Below are 18,728 nucleotides of genomic sequence, written 5' to 3'. Positions count from 1 at the left end.
CTCTTCACGCCCTCGCAAAGGACCATAGTGTTGTTAAGAAGTGAACCTCCAGTACAGTGCCTTTGGAGCAGCTGGCTTGATTGCCAGGTAATGGGATTTGTTCGTTGCTTCAAGATCCACATCAATGAAGATTTAACATTTAAAATTTGTTGTAAATTTGTAACTGGTTGTTGGGATAAAATATATACCAGTCACTACCAGGCATTTTGCATGCACCGTTAGAACAACAATTTGAAAAAGTGTATTGTTTTATTTAAGAGATTTGCAAACTTTCACAAAATTTTCCACAATAAATAAAGACAATTCTAAGATTCAAACGTGCTAAAACAGTTAGATAATTCATTGACAGAAACCAGAACTGCACTTGCAGTTGTAATTCACTTTTATACATTTAGTTTGATTTTAAGGTGTATGAGAGGGAAGTGCTCCCCCTAGTGTTGTGGTACAAATGAACACAGCTTTTGAAGAGTCGGGGTGTTTTCCCCCAGTGTTTAACCTTGAATCAAATCTCCAAGAACAGTCATTAGCACGTTGCTGTTTATTAAAGTTTGCTGTGCACGAGTTTGCTACAGTGTTTCATAAACTTCAATAGTGGTTACTTTATTACCTATAAAACACTTTGTAACAATGGAAAACACTAAATTAAAACAATTATTTTTCTTTCACTGAAACTTGTACTTGTGGGTTATGGTGCACAAGGGGAAATGCAGTTATTACAATGCATCAGTATTTATTGCAGCCTTTATAGTTACTTTAATGCGATTCTGAGCAAGACCAGAATGCATCACAAGCATGCCGCAGGTGCTCTAGCATCTCTCTCACTCTACTGTAAAGTTCTGACTATATCTAAGTATAGGAATTGTTTACCAGCAAAGCAGCATTTACTCAATACAAGCTGCTCCACTCTCAAAATTCAAAAAGAACAAAGCAATGAATTAATAAAAAAAAATGACTGAGCAGAGGAGTGAGTTTTTGGGGTCAGGAGTTCTAGTTTGGGAACACGCTTGATGCCCCTGGCTCGCTAGTGACTTAAACCTTTATTTAAGTAACTCTAACTCCTATTGGTCATTTGGTTTTGAGATTTAAAATTATTGTGCAGAATAGGGTGTTAAAATCCTAGTTTGGAAATTCTCTAGCCAAACTATTTGTTATGATGAGAATCTTCCATAAGATTTTCTCATGTTGCAGGGATGGGAAGGAGTTGATCCCAGTGTCAGAGATTCCCTTGCACACACATCGGGTGGTGGCGACATGTCATTCGCTGGTACAGATGGATGATGGAACATTGGTTGGTGATCCCCTTGAGAAGGCGATGCTAACCGCAGTTGACTGGACCCTCACTAAAGGTGAAAAAGGGTGTTTTTGTATTCTATTAATATAGTGCTGTGAAGATAGGCCCATTCTACATTAACTCTCAGCAACTGCCAGCACATAACAAGTATTCAAAGTGTGTACTTTCTAAAAGTAATTCACGTGCTGGATGTTTGAATGGTTTTGTTGATGATGCTCTGGTATCTGAAATTGAAGAATATTAGTTAATGCTGTTTTTAATGGCATTGCTATCATGCAATATAAATTGATGAATCAAACCTTTTGATATCTAAGTTAAGTCCTGCTCCTAGTGAGGAAAGAATGCAAAAAATCAGTGGTTACTGTAGAAGATAGTGCATACAGTCTTCCCCTGAAACTTGCTTTAAAAGCTGCACTCTTGCACACTATTGTTTTCAATTCTTGCTTTTCCCTTGAATTCGCTTTTCTCTTTAGAATTGCACCACTGACATTGCCTCTTCCAATACATGCTCTCCCCAGTCTACATGGGAACATCTAAGATCTCATGAGAAATAAAATGAAAGGATACATGCACTTGATAGCACCTTTTAGATGATCAAATTGCTACAGATCACATTGAGTTACATTACAGATGCCTACTTGTAATGCAAGCTGATCTTCATTCAATAAGAAACCGGTTCAACTCTCCCGTGAAGGGGTACATTGAATTTATAGAATAGATCCGTGAGCACAGTTTAATCCCTTTTATATTTTTATAACCCTCGACCATATCACCCTAATTAATTAATTAGCTAATTAAGCTAATCTGGGTAACTGAAGTGCTTGAGATTGGGAATTAATCTTGTGGCCCTCCTCTGCACCCTTTCCAGAACCTCAGTATCACCACCATGTGAGGACATCAAAACTGGACCCAGTAGTCTGAGACCGAACCGAGGTCTTTACAAGAAAATAAATGGTATGCATTGTTTTATAGTGAGCTGTCCCAGAACTTTACTCGTTTTAATTCTAGTTTCAATGCATTGTCATGAACCTTTACAGACTGATGCATAGAAACACCTAGATCTCCTCATTTCACCATTGGCTTCAACTCTTTCCCTTATTTTTATGCTTTGCGTTTGCTCAATCCACAAATGTAACACTGCACTTTTCTAAGTTCAATATCATTAGCCAAACACAAACCTAATGCCCCAGCGCACACTGATTGCACAGATAATAGTGCGCTAAACCCTAACTATGTCTTATCATTTGCAAACACATGAATTATTGCCCTAACATCTACATCTAGATCATTGAGTGTGGGAAATATTGGAAGTTCTAACACCAATCATCTTTGTTAACTGGTATCTGAGCAGGTCTAAGTCCTTTGAAACACTTTCTGCCTACAGATTTTCAACCAATTGTCTAATTGCTGTACTGGACTAACCCTTGGCATGGCACTATATCAAAAACTGTCTGAGTGTCTAAGTGGCAATGTATGCGAGGTTATTACCATGCTTGAATTTAGTGACTACTTCAGTCAGTTTCTCAAAGCCATGCTGGGCCTCTATGTGAGGCTGCTTTGACCCAAATGATCATATAGTGCACCTGTAATGATTCCATCAAGCACTTTGCCTGTTCGTGACCTTGGGCTAGTTACTCTTTGGGCAATTACCCAGATCTAACTTCACTTCCTGTTTGAATCTCTGGAATTGGATGTTAACCTTAGAGTGAGATCTGTATCAGGCTGTTGGAAATCTAGGCATGAGGCAAGGTGTCACATATCCTCAAAGGTTATTTAAGCAATTATGCCAAAATCTTGATATTTGAAGGCCCCATATACTTTCTAAGGTAATTTCTTTGTTTACAGTTTTACTAATATTCTGAACAACCCAGTTATGCTTCAAATGTATAGCAATATAAAAATATTTGTGTTGTTTTGATAAGCCAGTTTTAAATATTGGTGTTTTCTCTTTGGCTGTTGTGTAGGAAAGTTAGTATTCAGTTAAACATGAGTTCTTTCCCTCACTATTGATCTTCTTTCCTCAGATGAGAAGGTTTTCCCCAAAAGTATCAAGACGCAAGGTCTGAAGATACACCAGCGCTTTCATTTTGCTAGTGCACTGAAGCGTATGTCAGTCCTCGGCTCTTATGAAATGCTGGGTTCTACAGATCTCCAGTACATCAGTGCTGTGAAGGGAGCTCCTGAGACACTACGTAGCATGGTAAGGAGTCTGTTCAGGCATGGAGCATAATCTGAATATGAAGGAATGCGTCAGGAACTAGGGGCGAGGGTTAAATGGTAAATGTATACACAGAAATGTCCTTTTATTTCATAATATCTCAGAGGGTGGCATAACAGTAATGTCATTGTACTGCCAATAGAGAGGCTCGGGCTAATGTTCTGGGGACATGGGTTCAAATCCTGCCACAGCAACAAGTGAATTTAAATTTAATTAATAAATCTGGAATGTACAGTTCGTCTGTCATGGTGACCATGACGACTACTATTGATTATTGTAAAAACCCATCAGGTTTGGTAATGTCCTTTTAGGGAAAGAAATCTGCTGTCCTTACCAGATCTAGCCTTTCTACAACTCCAGACCCACAGCGATGTGGTGCCCCGTGAAATAAACAAACAAGCCATTTGTAACAGACGCAGAAATGCGAGCTCAACTAGTTATGTCCACCTCCCACGAAAGAATAAAGAAAATAAGAAAAATAGCAAAGCCTTGATTATTTCCCATCAGCTTCACTCACCCCACTGCAGCAGTTGCTATAAGCAGAAAATTGTTGTGATCTGCAGTGTGCTATCTGACTGGATTCAGTGACTTGTGGGTCTCAAATATGGGTAAAAACCAGTGCTGTTCTGCAATTCTATCCAGAAAGAACAATTCATGATGGTTCTCTTCTCTTGTTATTTCTATTTTTATTTCTGTCCTTCCCTGTGAGGAAAGATGTGTCCTCCACTCATTGTCAATCTTTGCCCTTTGGTCACGATCAGTGTTGCATCATATGAGACCCACAAACCTCTGACATCTTGTAACTGATTCCATCATTAGTTTGGTTTTGTTTGTTGTTTAATTTGTGGGATTGTTTTCTAGTTCTCCGAACGTCCCAGTCACTATGATGATGTCCACACTGCCATGTCACGAGAGGGAGCACGAGTATTAGCCTTGGGATATAAGGAGATGGGATACCTTACTCATCAACAGGTAAAAATATGCTTGTAGGAGGTGTGGGGTGGGGGGGGAGAAGCGCGGGGGAGTGGTTTAATCTTGACTTTTACACCAGTAAGGTGAACCTCCCTCTGTACAGGTAGCCATTCTGGACTGTACACTAGAACTGTAGGTCGCAGTATTACAGTAGAGTAACTTCAGTAGAGCAGAACAAGATCTCTAGAGCAGTCAAGTCTCTCCCATTGTGATATTCCCGGCAAGTTTATTTTTCTTAAATGCTTGTTTTTGACAGTTATTGACTCCTAAGAGATTGGAATAATAGACAGTGTCATCATCATTACTTTCAAAAAAAAGTTTTTCTCTGTACCGCCTTGTCCAACTGTCTTCCTGCACTGTCAGCTAATGGGAATAGCTTTTCTTTGTGTACTTTATTTTAACCTGTTGTCTTGCAAAGGACAATAACCCCAGTTTCAAACAAACTTTTATAGCTGAATTCCTTCATCTCTGGAGTCATTCTGGTTAAACTGCTCTGCACTACCTCAAAAAGCCTCATATCCTTCTAAACTGTCATGATCTGTGGTGGATGTAACATTCCAGTTGTTGCTTCGCCAGAATTTTCAAAAGCTTCAGCATTACTTGATGTTTTTCTGTGCAATGTTTCAGTGTATGAAGCCCAGAAGTTCATATGTTTTTCTAACTACTCTCCTCAATATGTTGTCACCTTCATAAATCTCGACACATCTTGCCCAAGGCCCCTTTTTATGTAACCCTTCATAGACTAAATGTAGAATCTATTGTCTCTACCTAATAGTTGGACCAAAATGTAGCGCCTCTTAACTTTCTGTATCAAAATCCACTTGTCTGCCTGTACTGCTAGACTATCTATGTCCTGTTTCAGTCAATTGGTATAATCCTCACTCAAAAAAAAAGTTTTCCAAACACTGACCCTTGAGGAACACCATTGTCAACCATTCTCTAGTCTAAGTTTACCATGACTTGCTCTTTTCCATCCTTCAACCAGTTTTGGTTCCAAGTTGACACAAATCCCCCTGTTCCATTAGATCCTAGTTTATGGTAGTACTTTGTCAAATACTTTCTTGATGGATGAATTGGACTGAAGGGTCCGTATCTGTGCTGTATGACTTTGAATACGTCCAGAGAGATTCTTCATAAAATCTATTACATTAATCAAGCATGGTCTAACTTCAACAGTTTTTTTCTGTTCATGAGATGTGGACATTGCTTTCAATGATTTTCAATCCCTCGAGTGATCTTCAATCCCTTGTCATCCTGGAGAAAGTGGCAGTGATCTTTCTTGATCTGCTGCAGCCCTGAGGGTGTAGGTCTTGCCACAGTATCATTGGGGAGGGAACTCCATTGGTGGTGAGGGATAGGATTCTGTTCATTGTGCAATGTTGCAGGAGATCAGTTGGTCACTTGATTAAAATGGGACATCATTACTTGTCAAAAATGGTGTAGAAATTACAATATTCTCCAAATGAGAGACAATGACCCTGGGGTCATCTTAGTAAAACAGGAGAGCAGGAGTTTTTAGGAGAGATGGAGGCATCGTGGAGCATTTGGATTAGTAATCCAAAGGCCCAAATTAATGGTTTACGACATGGATTCAAATAACGCCATGGTCACTAATATTATTTAAATCCACTAATCAATTTGTCTTAGAAAGCTAGTTGCAGAAATGATAACTATGTAACTACTATTGAATGGTGTAGTAACCTATCTGGTTTAGTGATGTCCCTTCTGGAGAGAAATCTGTCATCCTCATCCAGCCTGTCCTGTATAGAATCATACATACAGAAGACACACTTTTGACCCATAACGTCTATACTGCAAAAATAACCACACTAGGCACGCTTTCTTCTCCTCTCTCCCCCCAACTTATCACTGGGCCCATTACCTTGAATTTAATGACAATTCAAGAGCTCAGCCAAGTACTTCATAAAGGCTATGAGAACTGTCTCAACTACCCTCCCAGACAGTGTGTTCTAGACCACCACCCATCTTCTGGGAAGAAAAGTCTTTTCCTCCAATCCCTTCTAAATCTTCTGCCCTTTCACTTTAAATTTATGCATCCCTTTTAATTAATCCTTCAGCTAACGGATACATTCTATTCACCTCCATAACATAGAACGTAACAGTGCAGTACAGGCCCTTCGTGCCTCTGTTGCACCGCCCTATAGATCCAGTCTGAAGCCTATCTTTCCTAGCTATTCCGCTTTCATTCAAATGTTTAGACAGTGGTCATTTAAATGCTCTTATAGTTGGCGAATCTACTACTGTTGCATGCAGTGTGTTCCATGTCCCTACTACTGAGTAAAGAAACTACCTGACATCTGTCCTGTATCTCCTCTCATCCCAGCCATCACCAGAGGAAAAAGGCTCTCGCTGTCCACTTTATCTAATGCTTTGGTTATCTTCTATGTCTCAATCAAGTTACCTCTCAACCTCCTCTCTAACAAAAACATCCTCAAGTCCCTCAGTCTTTCCTCATATGACCTTCCCTCCATACCAGGCAACATCCTAGTAAATCTCCTCTGCACCCTTTCCAAAACTTCCACATCCTTCCTATGATGCGGTGACAAGTACTGTACGCAATACTCCAAATGCGGCTGAGCCAGAGTTTTGTAAAACTGCAACGTGACCTTGTGGCTCTGAAACTCGATCCCTCTACCAATAGAAGCTAACACACTGTATGCCTTCTTAACAATATCAACTTGGGTGGCAGCTTTTCAGGGATCTATGTCCATGGACACCAAGATCCTATTGCTCATCTACGCTACCAAGAATCTTACGATTAGCCCAGTACTCTTTATTCTTGTTGCTCCTTCCAAAGTGAATCACCCCACGCTTTTCTGCATTAAACTCCATTTGCCACCCCTCAGCCCAGCTCTGCAGCTAATCTATGTCCATCTGTAACCTGCAACATCCTTCATCACTATCCACAACGTCACTGACCTTAGTGTCATCCGCATCCTTATAGGCCCTCATCTAGGTCATTTATAAAAATGGCAAACAGCAGTGGCCCCAAAACAGATCCTTGCAGTACACCACAAATAACTGAACTCCAGGATGAACATTTTCCATCAACCACCACCCTCTGTCTTCTTTCAGCTTGCCAATTTCTGATCCAAACCTCTAAATCACTCTTTGATCCCATGTCAAGAATTTTGTGCAATATCCTACCATGGGGAACCTTATCAAATGCCTTACTGAAATCCATATACACCACATCAGTCACTTTTTACCCTCATCCACCTGTTTGGTCACCTTCTCAAAGAGCTCAATAAGGTTTGTGAGGCATGACCTACCCTTCGCAAAACCATGTTGACTATCCCTAATCATCTAGAGAGAAATAAGTTGATTATAAATCCTATCTCTTATAATTTTTTCCAACACTTTGCCCACAACCGAAGTAAGGCTCACTGGTCTATAATTACCAGGGTTGTCTCTGCTCCTCTACTTCAACTCGGGGGCTCCATTTGTTATCCTCCAGTCTTCTGGCACTATTCCTGTAGACAATGACAACATAAAGATCAAAGCGAAAGGCTCTGCAGTGTCCTCTCTGGCTTCCCAGAGAATCCCAAGATAAATCCCATCTGGCCCAGGGGAATTACCTATTTTCATACTTTCCAGAATTGTGAACGCCACCAGCTTATGAACCTCAATCCTGTCTAGTCTAGTGGCCTGTACCTCAGTATTCTCTTCGACAATATGGTCTTGTTCCAGTGTGAATTATTCAGTGTAAAGTATTCATTTAACGTTATTCCTATCTCCTTTGACTCCATGCACAACTTCCCTCTAATATGCTTGACTGGCCCTAACCTTAATCTAGTCATTCTTTTATTCCTGATAAATCTATAGAAAGCTTTAAGGTTTTACTTGTTCCTACCTGCCAACGACGTCTCATGTCCCCTCCTGGCTCCTCTTAGCTCTGTTTAGGTCTTTTCTGGCTAACTTGTAACTCTCAAGCACCCGAACTAGGGCTTCACGTTTCACCCTAACATAAGCCACCTTCTTCACAAGAGGTTCAACTTCCTTAGTAAACCATGGCTCCCTTGCTCAACCACTTCCTCCCTGCCTGATAGGTACATACTTATCAAGGACATGGAGTAGCTGTTCTTTGAATAAGCTCCACATTTCAATTATCCCCATCCCCTGCAGTTTCCTTCACCACCCTATGCATTCCTACATCGTGTCAATCGCATCACAATTGCCATTCCCCCAGCAATAACACTTGCTGAAGTAAACATAACCAAATTGTGGTCACTATCACCAAAGTGCTCACCTCCCTCCAAATCTAACACCTGGTCGGGTTCATTACTCAGAACCAAATCTAATGTGGCCTCGCCCCTTGTTGACCTGTCTACAAACTGTCAGGAAACCCTCTTGCGCATACTGGACAAAAACTGACACATCTAAAGTACTCAAATATAGTATTTCCAGTCGATATTTGGAAAGTTAAAGTTCCCCATAACAACTATCCTGTTACTCACGCTCCTATCCAGAATCATCTTTGCAATCCTTTCTTCTACATCCCTGGAACTTTCCGGAGGCCTATAGAAAACTCCCAACGGGTGATCTTTTCGGTTTCTAACCTCAGCCTGTACTACTTTTGTAGACGAATCCTCAAATGTCCTTTCTGTCACTGTAATACAGTCCTTGAATAACAAGGCCACACATCCCCCTCTTTTACCATTATCTCTGTACTTACTGAAACATAGAAATCCCAGGACTTGCAACAACCATTCCTGTCCCTGCTCTAGCCATGTCTCTGAAATGGCCACAACATCAAAGTCCCAGGTACCAACCCATGCTGCAAGTTCACCCACCTTACTCTGGATGCTTCTGGTGTTGAAGTAGACACACTGGAAACCACCTTCCTGCTTGCTGGTTAACTCTTGCAACCTTGATACCTCCGTTCTGACCTTAGTACACTCAACCTCCTGGAGACTGGAACCGCAATTTAGGATCCCTGCTGAATTAGTTTAAATCCTCCCGAAGAGCATTCACAAATTTCACCCACCCAGCCATCCCCCCAGGATATTGGTAACCCTCTGGTTCAGGTGGAGACCATTCTGTTTGTTGGGGTCTCACCTATCCCCGAAGGGCCCCCTTTTTATCCAGGTATCCGAAACCCACCCTCCTGCGCCATCCTTGTAGCTATGTGTTCAACTTCTCTCTCCCTATTCCTCGCCTCGCTAGCACATGGCATGGGCAACAAATCAGAGATAACCGCTCTGTTTGTTCTATCACTGAGCTTCCACCCAAACTCCCTGAATTTCTGCCTTAAATCCCCATCCCTTTTCCTACCTATGTTGTTGGTGCCTATGTGGACCACAACTTGGGGCTGCTTCTCCTTAAGGATCCTGGAAACATGATCCCAGACATCATGAACCCTGGCACCTGGGAGGCAACACACCAACTGTGAGTCTCTCTTGATCCCACAAAAGCTCCTCTCTGACCCCTGAGCTACGGAGTTCCCAGTGACTAATGCTCTGCTGCTCTTCCCCCTTTCCTTCTGAGCAACAAGGACAGACTTTGTGCTAGAGACCTGTGGCCGATGGCTTACCCCAGTAAGCCCCCACCTCACCCCACCCCACCAATGGTATTCAAAACAGAGTATACCTGTTATTGAGAGGAACGGCCAAAAGGGATCCCTGCACTGTCTGCTGGTTCCCTTTCTGTTCCCTGAATGTCACCCACCTGCTGTTTTCTGGTACCCGAGGTACTCCCTGTCACTTCTCTGAATAACCCCTCCTCTACCTGAGTGATCCAAAGTTCATCCAGCTCCAGCTGCTGTTCCCTAACACTATTTTCGAGGAGCTGAAGTTGGGTGCACTTCCCGCAGATGTAGTCAGGGACCCTAGTGGTGACCCTCACCTCCCACATTCTGCAGGAGGAATGTTCAACTGCCCTAACCTCCATTCCCACTATTCTAAATTCCCAAAGAGACTGTAGAAAAATAAAGAATGAAAAAACCTAGTTACTAATCCAGCGCCCAAACCATGTTTTTTGGTTAGAGGAGGATGATGGAAGGGAGATATGACCAAGTCTCCCCACTCTCAACTTTCATTGCTCCAAAGGAAATACCTGTATTATCCAGCCTCTTCATAACTGAAATGCTCTATCCCAAGGAACATCCTGGTGACTCTCCTCGACACCCTCTCTGCTGCATTCATGTCCTCCCTGTAGTTCAGTACTCTGACTGTGGCCTAACCAAGGTTCTGTAGAGTTTGCCTTGATCTCCCTGTTCTGATGATCTATGCCATGACTGATAAAGGCAAGTGTCCCTATTAACCCTGTCCTGCCACCTTCAAGGATTTGTAGACAAGCAACCCAAGATCCTTAATTTCTTCTGAGCATTTTGCCATTCATTTATTACTCCTTTATCTTGATCCCCAGTGCCTCACCTTACATTTATCAGGTTAATTTCCATCTGCCCATCTTACCAATCCATTTATATTGTCCTGTAATCTAAGACCTCCTTCCTCCCTGTCAATCACCCAATCTTTGTGTCACCAGCAAATTTACTTATCCCTCCAGCCTTTTCATCTGCATCATTTGAGTATCACAAGTAATGAGGAGCCAGCTCTGACTGCCATGCATCTGGAGTCACACAAAGCATGCAATATGGTTGACACTTAACAGCTCTCAGATGTTTGTTTCAAGAGCAATTAGGAATGAGCAAAAAATGCTGGCCTTGCTGTTGGTCCCCACATCCCATGAACAATTTTTTTTTAAATGGTATTTATAATTTGAGTTATATCTAGTGTGATACTCCTAATGGTGCATAAATATTTTTATTAACTTACTTCATAGAAGTTACTTATAAAAAGCACTTGATGTCACTGGTGCCATTGTTGAGCATTCAGAGACTTCTGTGTTTAACAGGATGTAACATTTCTTGGTTGTGTGGATTGTGTTGTTCAGATCTTTTCTAGTGATTGCCTTGCTCTTGTCAGAGTGTGAAGTCTTGGTACTTTTGCAAAAAGGATTTTGACTCCTTACCCACCAGAACTGTCAAAGTTGTTCCCTTTCTCCTCCCAGGTCCGAGCAATAACCCGTGAGCAGTTGGAGTCAGACCTGAAATTTGCTGGCTTCATCGTGGTCTCTTGTCCTCTCAAGGCTGATTCAAAAGCAGTCATCAGAGAGATCCAGAATGCATCACATCAGGTAGTTAAACCTCCCAATTAGACTTCATGCTCTCTAATTTTTGTAGATGCACCATAGAAAGCATTCTATCTGGGTGTATCACAGCTGGTATGGCAACTGCTCTTCTCAAGACTGCAAGATACTACTGAATCGTGAACACCACCCTGTACGTGTTGCAAACCAGCCATTGACTCCATCTACACTTGACACTGCCTAAGGAAAGCAACCAACGTAATCCAAGACCCCTCCCACTCCAGTTATGCTGTCTTCTGTCCTCTTCTATTGGGCAGAAGATATAAAAGTTTGAATTCATGTACAAACATTCAAAAATAGCTTCCTCCTCACTGATATTAGACTTGTGAACAGACCTCTCAAATGTTAATTCTGGTCTCCCCATCTGCACCTTCTGTATGGCTGCAGCACTGTTTTCTGCACTCTATTCTGCTACCCGCTGCATTTTGTAGATATGATCTGTCTATATAGGATACAAAATAACACTTCACAGTGTAACTTGATACAGGTGACAATAATAAATCATACTCAAAACTCTTGCTAACACTCGCATTTACTCATTCTCTCTTCGGTCTCCTCTCCCTTAGATTTTTGTTTTCTTTCTATCCCTAACACGCCCTTATTTATCTTCTGTTCATTGTGCCTGTGCTTTGCCCTGTTCTGTCCATGTCCTTTTTTTCCCTGCTGATCTCTTGTTTCTCCACCTCTCTGCAGGTAGTTATGATCACCGGTGATAACCCCCTCACAGCCTGTCATGTAGCCCGAGAGCTTCATTTCATTCAAAAGGAGCACACTCTTGTCCTCCAAGCACCACAAACTGAAGGTAAAACTCCTTCCTAACCAGCCTGATGTGCCTGATGTTTAAAATGAGCAGAGAGAATTATCCAGTTTTGCTCATGGCGAGCAAATGTGTGCATCCATATTGAATTAACGTACAGCAGGTGCAGTAGAGCGTGGTCACTTATTCAACTTTCACCTTTATTCTACTGAAGTCATTGAATCCAACAGAATTCTTGTTATATATCCCAGTAGCACACTGATCTCAGCCAGGATAAACATAACTATCTGTCAGCAGGTGAAGCGGTATGGGTTAATGTTGGAGAGCAATGAGTTCATTGTCAGAACTGGAATATTTGAGTGGCACACTGGCTCAGTGGTTAGCACTGCTACCTTGCAGAGCCAGGGATCTGGGTTCAATTCCACTCTTTTATTTTCATTAGTCTCCCACGTGGCACCTAACCTAATCAAAGTCTTTGCTGCAATCCATATAAACTATATCAACTCTACTACTCTCATTTACACACCTCCCCTACCTGGAAAGTCCAATAGCATTTGCTAGGCATGAGCTCCCTCTGAGAAGGCCATGCTGGCTATTATTCCTGATCAAACGTTTCTTCTTCAATGGAGGATTAATTCTCTCCTTCAGAACTTTCTCCAATCGTTTCCCTCACACTGATGTGAGATTCACTGGTCTATCTCCACCACATTCCACCACATTGCCACCTTCCAGTATTCTGGCAACTTCCTTGTGGCCAGAGACAAATGAAAAGTTTTGGAACAGAGGCTCCTGTTTTTTCCTCCTTCATTTCGCACAGCAGCCTGGGATACAACTCATTCACACCTGGGGATATGTCCAGTTTTAATCCTGGCAAATCCTCCAAACAGCTCTGCACTCCCAGTGTCAATCTACTCAGAGACTCAACCGACCACTTCCCAAGTTTTGAATCTACCCAAGAGAAGGTAGATTATGAAGTACTCATGGGCGATTGTGTGGAGTTTGCATGTTCTCCCCGTGTCTGCATGGGTTTCTTCTGGTGCTCCTCTTTATTGTTTCAGACCAAAGTTGTGCAGGTTAGGTGGATTGGCCATACCAAATCACCCATACTATCTAGGGATGTGCAGGCTTAGGTGGGTTAGCCATGGGAGAAGTGTAGGGTTCCAGGGAGGGGTGTGAATCTGAATGGGTTATCTTCAGAGGGTCATGTAACTCGATGGGCCTAATGGCCTGCTTCTACACTGTAAAGGTTCAATGCCAATAGCCAGATTTCTGACAAAACTGAACCCAAAAATGTTAAAAAGCTTAATCGCTAAACCTGTATTGATCTTAGTGTAGAAACAGCCTCCTATCTGTACGCTCCCCTCATATTACAAGCTGATCCAAGTAGCCAAAGTTTACTTTATAAGACACTTACTAAGACTTGTTCTGTGGTTTTATGTTTAGCTAAATGGAAACTTTTAAAATGGATCAGTGTGTACTTTTACTTGGGGCTGTAGGTTGAAGGTAACGTTATTAGATTAGATTAGATTACTTACAGTGTGGAAACAGGCCCTTCGGCCCAACAATTCCACACCGACCCGCCGAAGCGCAACCCACTCATACCCTTACATTTACCCCTAACCTAACACTACGGGCAATTTAGCATGGCCAATTCACCTGACCCGCACATCTTTGGACTGTGGGAGGAAACCGGAGCAACCGGAGGAAACCCACACAGACACGGGGAGAACGTGCAAACTCCACACAGTCAGTCGCCTGAGGCGGGAATTGAACCTGGGTCTCTGGCGCTGTGAGGCAGCAGTGCTAACCACTGTGCCACTGTTTCGCCCACAAATTGTTTTAGTGCTGTTGTATGATTTTTGAAGTTAATTAACTCCTCGAAGACTAATTGTGGCATTAAAAGTTTTAAGGGTTAACACCATTCCTGTAAAGGAACGTGTGGAGAACTGTCTCATGTTATAAAGTCTAATGAGGTATTGTGTGCTCATCTCTTCAGATGCTTCATGGTTATGGGTGTCCATTGATGGTAAAGTTATCCTTCCTGTGATTCCTTCTGCCATAAGTGAGCTGACTGAACAGTATGACCTGTGTATGACAGGGGAAGGGCTCAATTATTTAAATATGGTGGACCAGCCCTTCCTGATGAAGCTGATCCCCCATGTGCACGTGTTTGCTCGGGTTGCACCCAAACAAAAGGTTAGATTTTATTTTTGTTACACTGAATTCTCACAGTGCCTTTAATAGAATAAGTCAACCCCTAGAGGTTTCATTGACGTTTTGGTGAAGACAAAATTTGACAGTGCCATGTAAGGTGATATTTGAGTAGCCAAATCGTTGGTTTTGAGGAACATCCTAAAGGAAGAGCAGCAACAAAGTTTGGGAGTGGACGAATGAAATCATTAAACTCAGGGCCTAAGCAACTGAGGCTAATGTGGTGGTGATGGATACTGGGCCTTCACAGCAGGAGCTTAAAGATCTCTGAGTTTTTGGTCTGGGGGACCAAGATGTAAGCAGCAGTCAGAATAGAACAATGAGCATTTTAAAAATTGAATGTATTGGTGGGCAGAGAGGCCAAGGGCTGATGGGATGAACTGGATTCAGTTTGGGGGGGTGAGCAGCAGACATTTTTTGACGACTGACCAGGCCAGCCATCCTGCCCAGGATAATGGTCACAAATCTAGGATGATCGGCAGTGATTTGAAGTCGTTCAATATGGCATCTTGCATCGTTGAGTTATTTTAATCTTCTACTCTGTTAATATTATTATGCATTCAATTGCACTTCAAAAGCATCCATTGACCTAACTTCAGTTGTAACTTTGATTAATTCTCTTTGTAATAACGCATTTTGTACAGTCCGATTTGCCTAAAAAAGCAACACTTCACCATCTCGGTATATGTGACAGCAATAAATCCAGCCAGATATATGGAAATGTTTTTCCAAGCTTCATTTTGCTGGTATACTTGTCCTTTGCACTGGTCTGTGTAGATTTGCTTTGTTGTGTGATGTGACTCAATGCAGCCTTCATCTGTTTGCAGGAGTTTGTAATCACCAGTTTCAAGAGCTTAGGCTACACCACATTGATGTGTGGTGATGGGACAAATGATGTTGGAGCCTTAAAGCATGCTGATGTTGGTAAGCATTAAAAGTGTGAAAATACAGGAGTAGAGCATGTGAAAGGTGGGAGTTTTCACTGTCACATTCAAACAGTGGGACTGGGGGGTGCGTGTGTGAACGCTGTCGGGACTGGGTTGCGTGTGAACGCTGTCGGGAGTGAGGCGGAGGCGGTGAGTAAGCTGTCGGAACTGGGGGTGGTGTGTGTGAACTCTGTCGGGATTGGGGTGTATATGCGAACACTGTTGGGACTGAGGGGTTGTGTGAGCACTGTCGGGACTGAGGGTTGGGGGGGGGGCGTGTGTGAGCACTGTCGGGACTGGGAGCGGGCATGTGTGTGAGCACGATTGGGACTGGGGTGGGGTGGGGGTGCGTGTGTGAGCACGACTGTCGGGGCTGGGGGGCAATGTTGGAACTGGGGGGGGGCGTGTGGGAGCACTGTCGGGACTGGGGGGTTGTGTGTAAGCTGTCGGAGGTGGGGGTGGGGGGGAGCGTGTGAGAGCACTGTCAGGGCGGGGGGGGTGTGTGAGCACTGTCGGGACTGGGGTGTGTGTGTGTGTGTGTGTGTGTGTGTGTGAAGGCTGTCGGGACTGGGGGGTGTGTGTGAAGGCTGTCGGGACTGGGGGGTGTGTGTGAAGGCTGTCGGGACTGGGGGGTGTGTGTGAAGGCTGTCGGGACTGGGGTGTGTGTGTGTGTGTAGGCTGTCGGGACTGGGGTTGTGTGTGTGTGTGTGTGTGGGCTGTCGGGACTGGGGTGGTGTGTGTCCGTGTGTGAGAGTGAGGGCAGTCGGGACTGGGGTGGTGTGTGTCCGTGTGTGAGAGTGAGGGCAGTCGGGACTGGGGTGGTGTGTGTGTGTGTGTGTGTGTGTGTGTGTGTGTGGGCTGTCGGGACTGGGGGTGTGTGCGTGTGTGTGTGGGCTGTCGGGACTGGGGGTGTGTGTGTGTGGGCTGTCGGGACTGGGGGTGTGTGTGTGTGGGCTGTCGGGACTGGGGGTGTGTGTGTGAAGGCTGTCGGGACTGGGATGTGTGTGTGTGTGTGTGTGTGTGTGTGTGTGAAGGCTGTCGGGACTGGGGGTGTGTGTGTGTGGGCTGTCGGGACTGGGGGTGTGTGTGTGTGGGCTGTCGGGACTGGGGGTGTGTGTGTGAAGGCTGTCGGGACTGGGATGTGTGTGTGTGTGTGTGTGTGTGTGTGTGAAGGCTGTCGGGACGTGTGTGTGTGTGAAGGCTGTCGGGACTGGTGTGTGTGTGTGTGAAGGCTGTCGGGACTGGTGTGTGTGTGTGTGTGAAGGCTGTCGGGACTGGTGTGTGTGTGTGTGTGTGTGTGTGTGTGAAGGCTGTCGGGACTGGTGTGTGTGTGTGTGTGAAGGCTGTCGGGACTGGTGTGTGTGTGTGTGTGTGTGTGAAGGCTGTCGGGACTGGGGTGTGTGTGTGAAGGCTGTCGGGACTGGGGTGTGTGTGTGTGAAGGCTGTCGGGACTGGGGTGTGTGTGTGTGAAGGCTGTCGGGACTGGGGTGTGTGTGTGTGAAGGCTGTCGGGACTGGGGTGTGTGTGTGTGAAGGCTGTCGGGACTGGGGTGTGTGTGTGTGAAGGCTGTCGGGACTGGGGTGTGTGTGTGTGAAGGCTGTCGGGACTGGGGTGTGTGTGTGTGAAGGCTGTCGGGACTGGGGTGTGTGTGTGTGAAGGCTGTCGGGACTGGGGTGTGTGTGTGTGAAGGCTGTCGGGACTGGGGGGGGGGTGTGTGTGAAGGCTGTCGGGACTGGGGGGGGGGTGTGTGAAGGCTGTCGGGACTGGGGGGGGGGGTGTGTGAAGGCTGTCGGGACTGGGGTGGGGTGTGTGAAGGCTGTCGGGACTGGGGTGTGTGTGTGTGTGGTGTGTGTGGGTGTGTGTGTGTGTGTGTGTGTGTGTGTGAAGGCTGTCGGGACTGGGGGGTGTGTGTGAAGGCTGTCGGGACTGGGGGGTGTGTGTGAAGGCTGTCGGGACTGGGGGGTGTGTGTGTAGGCTGTCGGGACTGGGGGTGTGTGTGTGTCGGGTGGGTGTGTGTGTGTGTGTGTGTGTGTGTGTGTGGGCTGTCGGGACTGGGGTGGTGTGTGTCCGTGTGTGAGAGTGAGGGCAGTCGGGACTGGGGTGGTGTGTGTCCGTGTGTGAGAGTGAGGGCAGTCGGGACTGGGGTGGTGTGTGTGTGTGTGTGCGTGTGTGTGTGTGGGCTGTCGGGACTGGGGGTGTGGGTGTGTGTGTGTGGGCTGTCGGGACTGTGGGTGTGTGTGTGTGGGCTGTCGGGACTGGGGGTGTGTGTGTGAGGGCTGTCGGGACTGGGATGTGTGTGTGTGTGTGTGTGTGTGTGTGTGAAGGCTGTCGGGACGTGTGTGTGTGTGTGTGTGTGTGTGTGTGTGTGTGTGTGTAGGCTGTCGGGACTGGTGTGTGTGTGTGTGAAGGCTGTCGGGACTGTGTGTGTGTGTGTGTGTGAAGGCTGTCGGGACTGGTGTGTGTGTGTGTGTGAAGGCTGTCGGGACTGGTGTGTGTGTGTGTGTGTGTGTGAAGGCTGTCGGGACTGGTGTGTGTGTGTGTGTGTGTGTGTGAAGGCTGTCGGGACGTGTGTGGTGTGTGTGTGTGTGTGGAAGGCTGTCGGGACTGGGGTGTGTGTGTGTGAAGGCTGTCGGGACTGTGTGTGTGTGTGTGTGTGTGTGAAGGCTGTCGGGACTGGGGTGTGTGTGTGTGAAGGCTGTCGGGACTGGGGTGTGTGTGTGTGAAGGCTGTCGGGACTGGGTGTGTGTGTGTGAAGGCTGTCGGGACTGGGGGTGTGTGTGTGTGTCGGGAGGGGTGTGTGTGTGTGAAGGCTGTCGGGACTGGGGTGTGTGTGTGTGTGAAGGCTGTCGGGACTGGGGTGTGTGTGTGTGAAGGCTGTCGGGACTGGGTGTGTGTGTGTGTGAAGGCTGTCGGGACTGGGGTGTGTGTGTGTGAAGGCTGTCGGGACTGGGGTGTGTGTGTGTGAAGGCTGTCGGGACTGGGGTGTGGGTGTGTGAAGGCTGTCGGGACTGGGGTGTGTGTGTGTGAAGGCTGTCGGGACTGGGTGTGTGTGTGTGTGAAGGCTGTCGGGACTGGGTGTGTGTGTGTGTGAAGGCTGTCGGGACTGGGTGTGTGTGTGTGTGAAGGCTGTCGGGACTGGTGGTGTGTGTGTGTGTGAAGGCTGTCGGGACTGGTGTGTGTGTG

The 18,728-nt window shown here is 45.3% G+C and overlaps 1 protein-coding gene across 1 annotated transcript in view; it reads left to right on the top strand.

Moving 5' to 3' along the window:
- The window catches only part of atp13a1 (ATPase 13A1), a 156,269-nt gene that overhangs the window by 76,296 nt on the left and 61,245 nt on the right, over nt 1–18,728 (top strand). Inside the window, exons 13-19 of the mRNA XM_060854958.1 lie at nt 1,189–1,346; nt 3,316–3,491; nt 4,371–4,481; nt 11,514–11,639; nt 12,345–12,453; nt 14,405–14,604; nt 15,447–15,543. Of these exons, the coding sequence (XP_060710941.1) occupies nt 1,189–1,346; nt 3,316–3,491; nt 4,371–4,481; nt 11,514–11,639; nt 12,345–12,453; nt 14,405–14,604; nt 15,447–15,543 (977 nt within the window). The remainder of the gene's footprint in view (nt 1–1,188; nt 1,347–3,315; nt 3,492–4,370; nt 4,482–11,513; nt 11,640–12,344; nt 12,454–14,404; nt 14,605–15,446; nt 15,544–18,728) is intronic.

The sequence above is a fragment of the Hemiscyllium ocellatum genome, chromosome 45 (genome assembly GCF_020745735.1).
Source record: "Hemiscyllium ocellatum isolate sHemOce1 chromosome 45, sHemOce1.pat.X.cur, whole genome shotgun sequence".
NCBI classification, from domain to species: domain Eukaryota; kingdom Metazoa; phylum Chordata; class Chondrichthyes; order Orectolobiformes; family Hemiscylliidae; genus Hemiscyllium; species Hemiscyllium ocellatum.
The sequence above is the reverse complement of the archived record's forward strand: the minus strand, read 5'-3'. Positions and strand labels throughout refer to the sequence as shown.